This window comes from Sander vitreus, chromosome 2 (assembly GCF_031162955.1).
Source record: "Sander vitreus isolate 19-12246 chromosome 2, sanVit1, whole genome shotgun sequence".
Classification (NCBI taxonomy): domain Eukaryota; kingdom Metazoa; phylum Chordata; class Actinopteri; order Perciformes; family Percidae; genus Sander; species Sander vitreus.
The window spans coordinates 9,230,300-9,241,142 of record NC_135856.1 but is presented as its reverse complement, the minus strand read 5'-3'; the positions used below and the strand labels follow the sequence as shown (position 1 = coordinate 9,241,142).

Genomic DNA, 10,843 nt, shown 5'->3' with positions numbered 1-10,843 from the left:
AATATTTAACTGATTATTTTGGGTTTTGGACCAAACAAGTAATTTGAATGTGTCAGTTTGGGCTTTGGTATTTTTTTGCTAATCAATTAATTGTGTGGTATATTAAACGTAAAAAGTTTTTTTAACAGGCCTAAAACATGGCCAACAGAAGTCCACAACGTCTTTAAATTGCTTATTTGTTTGACCAACAGTCTACAACCTAAAAGTATTTGATATGTTAATTATATAATTTTAATTATATAAAACCAAAAATTTCAGTTAAAAATCAAAAAATTGGTATGTAGGTAAGGTATAGTAGATACATATGCATACAAATATATACATGTTGTAATGTCCAGCAGTGTCCAGCAGTTAGTTGTGCACAAATATTCAGATATATTTTCAACACACAAACTCTTATTCATATTACCGAATCGGCATACGTGCAGTTTAGTGTCCCAAATTATTTTCCAAAAACTGAGTGTCCCAAATGATGAGGGTCTTATTTGAGACAGGTTAAGGTTAGGGTAGCACAGGAAGTTTAGCAGGTTCATAATTAATTAAGGACATTGTATGGGGAATGAGGGACACTGAACTGCACGTATACCCAAAATTAGCACTAGTCTTGCGCGTGCCCTCAGGGCTCCTAAAATGGATTTTAGTGTTCACGTGACAGTCCCTCCCAGGTCACCACTGAGCATGCGCTTATCTCTAGCAGGTTACACGAGTTTATTTTCAGCCTTTTTCTTGGAGACGATGGTGTAAACTGACCGTGGTAAAGCCTTGTGTGAATATAACAATGTTGTTCATGGACTCTTGGAGTTCAAACCTAAGAGGAAACGTCTCTGGAGCACCGAGGTTTGGAATTTAACGGTGACATGTGAAATGTTGCTGCGTGGTCTGACAGTATTTCCAAGTGGCAACGGACAGACCAAGCCAGGCTAGTTTAAGCTAGCTAGTTGGTAGCCAAGCAGCTCGGGTAAATATCGTTAGCCTTTCCGCTGGCTGAGCGTGTTATAGTGTCGACGCAGCCTTTATCACAGCTCTGCTTGTTTGTTAGCATCTGGTAATATCATCTACAAATTGTCACGTTTCACACCAGACTGCTGTTTAAATGCACACACATGACGGCGGAGAAACTAAGCTATTGTTAGCTAACGTTACTTCTGTGCGCAGCTAAGTGGTCCCTTAAGCTAGCGACAGCTACCATCAAAGACTCCCTTTGACGTCAAGTCGGTTCATATTAACCAGTCAGTTAAAACAGTGCTGACATGCAGCGCTGATACATGCTAACTGTTAGCTAGGAGCTCACGTCGCACTACACCAGTCATATTGGTTTGGCTGACATGGCAGCCAGCGGATACTCTGACCTGAGGGAGAAGCTGAAATCCATGACTCCACACAGAGACGACTTTAAAAATAAATACGTGGACGGGACGAGTAACGGCAGCAGCGGAAAAAGTCGAAAGCGCAAGTTCCGAGAGTCCGACGACGATGAATATGAGCACAGCGATGACAGCGCGGAGCACCGTGAGCAGGAGGCCAGCCGGGTGAAGAGCAGTATCCTGCAGAAGAGCATCTTCACACCGGAGGAGTGCGCCCTCATCGAGGAGAAGATCGACGACGTGGTTGCCAAAGGAGAGGCTGGACTTTACCGTGAGCACACAGTGGACAGGGCGCCCCTCCGCAACAAGTACTTCTTTGGGGAGGGTTACACGTATGGATCCCAGCTGGAGAAGCGTGGACCGGGCCAGGAGAGGCTGTACCGCAAAGGAGAAGTGGATGAGATCCCAAACTGGGTGCATGAGCTAGTGATCAAGCGTCTGGTGTCTAGTGGAGTGGTCCCAGAAGGGTTTGTCAACAGTGCAGTCATCAACGATTATCAACCTGGTGGCTGCATTGTGTCACATGTAGATCCTCTGCACATCTTTGCAAGGCCCATCGTCTCCGTGTCTTTCTTCAGTGACAGCGCGCTCTGCTTCGGCTGTCGCTTCCAGTTCAAACCGATCCGGGTGTCAGAGCCGGTGTTTGTCCTGCCTGTGAGGAGAGGGAGTGTCACAGTACTGAGGTGACTACGACTGTGTTTGCTGTCAAGTATTGATTGCATTACTGTTTTTGTGTGTCTGCCAAGGGTTTACAGCATCTTTCTTTCTCAGTGGCTACGCTGCTGATGACATTACCCATTGCATCCGGCCCCAAGACATCAAGGAGCGGCGTGCAGTTATCATCCTTAGAAAGTGAGTCAACATACTGTCATTTATCAAATAATTATCTTGTATGAAATCTCACTCTGATCCATGCCTTTGTACTTGTGCTCCCTCCTTTATTTGCCAGGACCAGACCAGATGCTCCTCGACTGGACTCTGACAGCCTGTTGAGCTCTTCTCCTCCTGTAAAGAGACCCCCTCCTCTGAAAGCCAAACGCTCTCATCGCAAAGCAGAGCCTGATGCTGCTCACAGGTATACACCCACACAGTAGAGGTCTTCATGGGTCTAAAACAAAAAAATAGACCTGATCTGAAATGGGGCTTAGGGCAGTTAGTGAGTTTGTCAATCTGAAAAAACAGGCCAGAGGATAGTTAGACCTGATATAGTCTATATCCCTCGTGTTCCACTTTCCGGGATTGCTCCGGTAGGGCTGCATGATTATGGCCAAAATGATAATCACGATTATTTTGATCAATATATTGATCACGATTTAATTATCACGATTATTTGTTGGTTTTAACCAAAACAAATTTTATTGTCAAATAGGCTAATTATAACTGCTTTCACATCCATATTGTGCTACATTCCTCCTTTGTTGAAGGATACTATGATGGAGTATGCCATTTCAGCTGTTGTGCGACCGCTTTCCAAACATGCGCGTTTGCCTTGAAAAGATACAGGCAACACAATTTTCTTTTCACGTTAACGGCGCATGTTAAAATCCGGTGCCAATAGGGCACTGGTGCCGGTATCTACCGGACAAAATAGCAACGCGGATTACTGTGCCACTTAAATGTCTGCGTTGCGCTCTGATGCTCCAAAACAGACTTTGGAGGCAACAGAAACATCACTGCATGTCACGCTAGTAAACGCTAGTAACACGTTACACAGCAGGTAACGTTAGCCTACCGTTAGCTACAGTAGTAACTGGATTAAACACGGCTAAAATGCTGACAGCTAAACGGTGTAGTGTGACTGTATTTCACTGTAGAGGATTCCAACAGCGGGACGTACAACAGTCTGCTGCTAAAGCTATGAGCCTAAAGACTCAAACTAGCACTGGTCACTGCTGTTGTCTGAAAAACAACACAGACGGGACAAAATGTTGCGTTTACTGGTAACTGATAAACCTCGTGACAACTTATGACCGACTGCTATCTGTTGTGGAATTTTTTACAGTTACTCTGCCCTCTGTGACTGTCTACATCTAAACTAAGCTGCGCGGTGCAGGGAACAACTCTGATTGGCTCATGGAGGCACGCGATCAGAGAGTGGTTTACGGAGCTTTGGAAAAAAAACAACCTTTGAGACAGACGGTTCTATGAACGAAATGAAGCATTTTAAATATCGCTCGATCACGTGAATTTGATCGTGGGAAGCCAAAGTCGTGATCGTGATTAAAATTCGATTAATTGTGCAGCCCTAGGTGGCATCTTCTACGGCAGCTTCGGACACAGTGTATGAATGTGTGTGAATGGTTCCTGTACTACGTCAAAGCGCTTTGAGTAGTCGTTAAGACTAGAAAAGCGCAATATAAATACAGTCTATAAAACGGGCAGCAGAATTCTCTCTCTGATAATACTAAATGATGAGACTGATGTGAGAATGTATCAGTGGATTGACTGAGCGTGAAGCTTCCCTCACGCCCACAATGGTCATTAATTAAGACAAATTTTCAAAATAATTGAAAATCCAAAAGTGATACAGCCAGTGGAAGAACAGACAACCCTCGTCTTTCTCGCTATCATAACATTTTTAACTCGCTGCTTTCACTGCTCCCTCTGAATGTGTGCTGTCTGAATGAAGCCGTGAGGAACATTAACTTAATTCACCTATGTCTGAATGACAAAAAGCCATCACTTCAACAGATTGATGAAGCCAGTATTGTTGCATATTGCATGTCTGAAAAGGGCTCAAGAGACACTCGTGCAAAGGAGATATCTGAGACTGTAACAGTGTTCTATTGTGTTCCTTTTGAGCAGGTGTCATGTAAGTTGCAACAATGAAACGGTGTACAATCAATCTGCATGTGATACATTTTTCGAGGGACTGCAGATGTAAATTAGCCAAAGGCTAAATCTGGTGCAATGCATCAAATGGTCACATTTATGTTTTAATTGCACATTGTCCCTTTTATAAATAAATTGAAACATGAGGACCCAAATCTGACTTGGTATCTCAATCTTTGTCCACCAGGCCGAGGGTACTAGAGATGGATAAAGAGGAGAACAGACATCCGTCACATTCCCGTCACCGTCGTCACAGCATCAGCTCCGAGAACTACAGGAGACGTGGTCAAGACTCCAACAAACACCGGGAGAGTTCAGGACGCAAAGTCAAAATGAGACGCCACTGAGCACTCCTCACACATGTACACATAAATATACCCATTCTTTTATGTATTTCAGTATTGTAACTTTCTATGATCATCATTTTCCCGCTCCAGTTTTAGTCTGGCACAAGGAGCCCAGTCATCATGTTGGCTGCAATTTGATTTGAGTCTCAATTGTTTGTTTCTGGCAGACGAAGCTGGTGTCTTTGCTACACACTACAGAACCTCAAGTTACTTACTACAGTTGGGCTCTGTTGTTAAATTACCTTTAATTGAACGTTTCTTGTTTCTATGTCCATAAATACTTCAAAATGGCATGTATTTTTTTGTAATGATGTACAGACTGCAAGAACTAAAAGAAAGATGTATGTATGGACTTGTACAAAAGAAAAGCTAAGCTGTAATCTAACTTGTTATAATGTACAATATGTTTGTATAATCTTTGATTGGGGGGGAAGTTTTATGCAGAAAGAAACATGTTTTTTTTTTTTTGCACCTACGTTAACGATCTTCACCTTTACTGTGCCATCCCAGATCTTTGTTCACTTCTGCGTCCCTGTTGCGGTTTTAAGTTGAAACAACCGATGTGCAGCCACGTTTTCTGTTATGATTTGATTCTGCTGTATGGCTCATCTTGGTGGAGGTCACAGTCTGGTGCATTAACTAAACTGATGTTTTATGGAGTGATGAAAAACTCAGGCCTTGTTTTACACTCCGGTTTCAGTTTGAAGTTGCTTGTTGTAGTGATAAAGGCCACGTTATTGCTATTCTGTATTAAATCAGAATTTTCCTCATTTAAATTGGGTGATATTTGGGTCAGACAGAACAAAACCAACCCTACTAGGTCTTGTTTAACTTGTATCTAAACACGCGGTTGAGAGGAAACTCAATTTCCATATGTATTTGTCCTTGAAATTTGCTCTGTAAACACATCAATTGGTTTCTTGCTCCCAGTCAGCCGTATTTGGCAGAGGTATGTATTAGTTCACGGTTAGGTTAGTCTGGAGTTACACATGAACAAAAATAACCTCTGTTCAGAGGAGAAATGACTTTCTAAAAACAGAATGGGTTGTGTTCATGGTTTTCGGAACCGCTACAGTTAACGTGTTTGCTAAAGTTAAAAGTAATAGTCTGCAAGAGGCAAATACTGGAGCTCTCCAAACAGAACGGGACACTAACTTTGTGGACACAGGTTGTTGTTTTTTTTAAGCTAAAAGGTGCTGGCTGAAATAAAGCTGAAATTGTCTCCACAGAGTTGGTCTGCCATTCAATTAAAGTTGGGTTGTCCCTCAACCAAGCTGGCTGTTTGAGCACCAGGCCGAGGAACAACAAACTGGAGTTTGTCTTCTTACTCTTATGTTATTAGAGATCCAGCTGGAGTCATATTAAAGTTGACCTATTTTAAACGATCAAGCAAATAACTGGCCACAGTATCAGAGATTAGTTTTATTTTTCAATTACAACATAATTTCACTCGGAATTTGGGAACCAGTGACACGCCTAGGAAGTGTCTTTGTGAAACCAATACAGTATATTAACCCAGGCTTGTTCTAGGTTTTCTGTGCATTTTGGGCCCATATCATCTCTAAATCACTCAGGGTCTTCACTAAACTCATCCTGAGGGGATTTCACACACCAGTTGCCTCAGTTTAGACCTGCTTTACTGAATATGTTGTCATTCTTGTAGGCCTCCGAGCAGCAAGGTATACTGTTGGTAGAGCAGTCGGGCTGTCATTAAAATGTAATGTTTTTTGGCTTTGGAATAGTTTTATTGATTAATGTTCATTTAAGTTTCATATTAAGTGTCGATTTTCTCTTTTGCAATTCAATTTCTGTATCCCCCTAATATTTCTTTAATATATAAGTTTGTATATTATGCATTCTCGATATTTCCAGAAAGTTATTTATAATTCAATAAAGAAAATACTTAAAATGTATCTGCTTTTAAATATTTCCAATTGTACAATCATAGGCAACACAGATTCTAAAACAAATGACAAATTCAAAGGATCACAAATGAAAGGGGACAGCTTGACGTTAATTTGCTTTTTCTTATTTAAGTTTAATTTGATCAAGTCTTGGTAGCAAATGCATAAATACATGTGTTGCTTTAGCTGTGGGGTTGTCATAATTTGGGTTTTGATTACAAAAGAAGAAAGACTAGAATTGACAGATTGGCAATCAAATCGATCTGCAGCATGTCTGGAAAAGACATTTTCAGAAAAAAAGTTTCTGAGATAAGAGGTTCAAAGATTATTCTTGACCTTGAAAAAGCTGTTGGAGTTTGGCCAGACATTTGCAGATGGAGTTTAAGTAAACTAAATTTGCTGATGAGGACTACATGATATGATCAAAAGCACTAAAACCGTCACTAAATGGCAGCGGTGGAAGAAGTATTCAAATCATTTACTTCAGTAAAAGTAGCAATACCACACTTTAAAATGTAATTCACTAAAAGTAAAAGTAAAAGCCCTGCATTCAAAATTTAAGTTAAGTAGAAGTACTTGAGTACAGGGGTAGTGATGACGCAGTGGATATGACACATACTTTTTGGTGTGGGAGACCTGGGTTCGATTCCCATTGCAATACATCAACCAATGTGTGCCTGAGCAAGACACTTAACCCATAGTTGCTCCAGAGGCGTGCAACCTCTGTATATAGCAACTGTAAGTCACTTTGGATAAAAGCGTCAGCTAAATGACATGTAATGTAAAGTACAGAAGTATTAGGAACAAAATGTATCAAAGTAAAAGTACCCGTAGTGGCTGATGTCAGTGTTATACTATTTTATTATTGGATCACTATAATTGATGTATTACAATTTAAGATGTGCTTTAATGTTGTTGGTCAAGGTGGAGCTAAGTTTTTACTACTTAATGTACTTTTGGTTGTTTAAGCTGTAACAATGAATCCTTTCACTCAAATTATGATATATATATATATATATATATATCCGAAATGTAGTGACGTACAAAGTAGCATCAAATGGAAATACTTACGAACAGAGTACAAGTATGTATCTCAAAATAGTCTTCCATAACTTAGTAACTTTCCATCACTGCTAAATGGACATTCTTGTAGTGAGATTATGTAGTTGGGTTTCTCCGGACCTTCTCATGGGGGCGCTGCTGCACCTTAGCGTTGAATGCCAACCGCACTAAAAGAACGAAGAAGAATACAGCAGCTGTAGCTAGCTGGTTGAACTAGCTTTATTTACTCTGTGTCCTAACGATAGAAATACGAAAAACGTTTTTTATCAAAACACCAATGGTGTGGAATCGGACTGTTATATTTCTCTCCGCACTGAGTGGTAAGTATATTTCACAGTAGTGGAGGGATAACTGTCACTGACTGCTAATGTAGCTAACTAAGCAGCTGGCTAGCTTCATAGATATATATTTATATCCATGGGCTAGCTTTACTAACGCTGACGCTGTTCTTCATGCTGCTAAAATGGCTATAATTAGTTGGCCGATTGGTCATGTAGCTAGGTTATCTAAATGGACATGTATCGTGTTGCGTTACTAACTGCCATGCTACAATGTTACATCTGTAGACTATGGAAACACTGGAGAGGATGGCAGCAGGTGAATGATAAAGTAAATGTGTTAAGCTAAACATGTCAGCAGTGCAACCAGGAGCGGGGCATGTAATAACTGCAAGATAAGAAAACACATAAGAAAACCGTACAAACAAAGCATTTTTATGTATAAGATTACGTTGTTACTGTCCCATGTAGAGACGTTAGCTACCAGTCCCCTCACTTAGTAACAACCTTGCGGTTGTATGATGCTAATGTTACATCTCTGTCATTGCATTACTAGCTAAATACTAAATAATAATGCATTACTAATAAACTCATCTGTCACATCATGAGTCCTTTGCTTGACCTGATGGAAAGTACACTAACATTAAAAAGTGAACTCTGCTCTGACGTTGAAAGTGCCCCAGCAGGACTGAACGTGCTGCAGACATTTGTTGTGCTGTAACTTGACTAGGAGGTCGTTATACATTTGACCCATCTGGTGTGACTCGTGGCATGTATTGAGTCTATAAATAGAGCGTGTCTCCGTTCTTGGGACCCTGTACCTCTGGCAAAAAGAGACGACACGCACTTGGTTGAAATGGTTCACAGTGATGTCCTGTGGGTGGCTATTTCTGGATCTCAGGTGCCTGGAGCTAAATATGAGCCCAGTGTACACGTTCACGTTTTGTACAAACTAAGCATAGGACTATGTTTATGTCATGGTCACATATGTGTCTGCTCCTCAAATGAGCGAGCTTTAAGGATTGGTTCACAGATCTCAGATCAAATTCATATTTTGCATTCCCATGCCTTAATAACCTCACCATTGGATTTTGGTTTAAAGAGACATGCACCACTGCTGCAGCTTCCTACTATCCTTCATAATGGTTAGAAAGGCAGCTGTTCTACCAACACAACTTTGTCACAAAAGACATTTTGATATATCACAGAAAGAAAATCAGGTGTAATTAATAACATTAATGATGGCTGCATTCAATTTGCCTCACTGGAAATGCTTAATAAGACAATGGAACTAAACCATTGTTAATGTTATTAATTACAACTGTGATTTTCCTCCTATGAGGTGACGTATGTCTCTGAAGTCGAAAGGTCTCCTGCAAAAAAGGCCCAATATGTCTCATGCAAAAAGGCCTAACTACCATCAACATCCGACACAGAAGCAGCCAAGAGAAACAATCAGCCCGGTTCCCATAGCTCTTTTTATAAGTATTAGTCTTTTTATAATCATGTCTGATTATTCTGTGAGCTTCCTGGTTCTAAAAACAAGATTTGTCATGGTTGTTAAAGGTCTAAGGTCTATGTTTAAGGCCAGTGAGAGACAGCAGCAGAGTGGTTAGTTTCCCAAAACTGAAGTTGTCAACAGAGTTATAAATGATGGGAAGATTATATTAATTAATGAGTCATTAATGAGTTGCCTCAAGAGGATTTATAATCTCTACAGCATGAAATAAAATAAAAATGTTCTTCATGTCAACCGCAAAATGTAATACAGTGAATCAGTGACTGTTTTAAAAATACACTTAAAGCTGCAGCGGGTAGAAAGCTAAAAAAAAACACTTCTCCTATTTGACATACAGTAGTTTCTCCAAGTGAAGCTCTGCTGTAGGGAGGATTCCTCCAAAAGATATTCCCTCATTTAGTGTTTTGGTGATGGAGAGCGATGGCTAACATGTCGGTCCAAAACCAACCTGTCCATACATGTTGACTTGGGTTGAGATCTGATCACTCAGTCAAGTATTTCCAGTATTTTAACACTCATCAAACCATCCAGTGACCCACGTGCCAGGTATAAAGACATTTGCATTTGTTAAGTTTTTCCACTCATTAATTCTTTTTTTTTTTTCTCCCTTTAAATTTGTCACCCATCAGTACATATTTTAATATTACTCTGCTGCATATCCTGTCAGCTCATCTCATTGGTTATTCTGACTTCATAACATTCATGTGGAAGTTTAGCTGCATCCCATGATTTCAAGAGATAAAAACTGCTGCAGGTAGAGTTTGTTTTCCCTCTACCTGACAGTCATGTCTTGTGTTACTTTCTGCCCAGTTACATTTTTGTTATGCGTTCTCCTTTCCCAAGGCTAACCACAAAAAAGGAAGCAATGAACTTCCAGGGCGGTCGGAGGCGAGGAGAGGATGGCATCGCCATGGTGATTGACTTCCTGCTGTCTAATGCCCGGCTGATTTTGGGAGTTGGTGGGGCTGCCATGCTAGGAATTGCTACACTGGCAGTGAAACGGGTGAGGGTTTTTCAGGCTGTTAGTACCACATCAGTGCATCGTTCATGCACTCTTCATTCATCTGTATTTGGAGAAATTAACATTACTGCAGAAATTCTGACCTGGGGAAAAAGAGATGTTAAAGCCCTGGATTTTTAATGAATCTTTAATGCACAAGTGCTATGCTAGCACTCAAAAACCTATTGTGCATTGAGTTGTATTTTTAGTTGTCTACTTGTAGATTGGCAGTTCATCCTACAGCTTTTTCATTACTTGTAGCAAGGTTTGTTGAATATCATACCAAAACTACTTATTGTTAAGACTACAAATAGGTCTGCTGCATCCCCAAGCTATGTGGTCAGTAGTCAAATCCACAATTATGGCCTGAGTTTAGGCAGAGTATTGTTTGGTAAAATGATTGCTGTTTGGCAGCGGACTCTGGAATCTAATTAACATCATTAACATCAACTCAAGCTGACAAATACATTTAATAAATGAAATACATTTTAAGTTGATTTTTGTTTGGTAGTGGAATAAATGTAAATCTACTGCTGC

At 40.5% G+C, this 10,843-nt stretch overlaps 2 protein-coding genes across 2 annotated transcripts in view; both read left to right on the top strand.

The window, feature by feature from the left end:
• Window positions 1-673: 673 nt before the first annotated feature.
• On the top strand, window positions 674-6,456 carry alkbh5 (alkB homolog 5, RNA demethylase). Its single transcript, XM_078276346.1, has 4 exons — window positions 674-2,047; window positions 2,136-2,216; window positions 2,314-2,439; window positions 4,384-6,456. Exons 1-4 carry the CDS (start codon window positions 1,326-1,328, stop codon window positions 4,541-4,543), a joined length of 1,089 nt encoding a protein of 362 aa, XP_078132472.1. The 5' UTR covers window positions 674-1,325; the 3' UTR covers window positions 4,544-6,456.
• A 1,214-nt stretch (window positions 6,457-7,670) lies between these two features.
• Window positions 7,671-10,843, top strand: part of mief2 (mitochondrial elongation factor 2) — an 11,046-nt gene continuing 7,873 nt past the window's right edge. Inside the window, exons 1-2 of the mRNA XM_078276335.1 lie at window positions 7,671-7,829; window positions 10,150-10,309. Of these exons, the coding sequence (XP_078132461.1) occupies window positions 10,172-10,309 (138 nt within the window). The 5' untranslated portion in view covers window positions 7,671-7,829; window positions 10,150-10,171. The remainder of the gene's footprint in view (window positions 7,830-10,149; window positions 10,310-10,843) is intronic.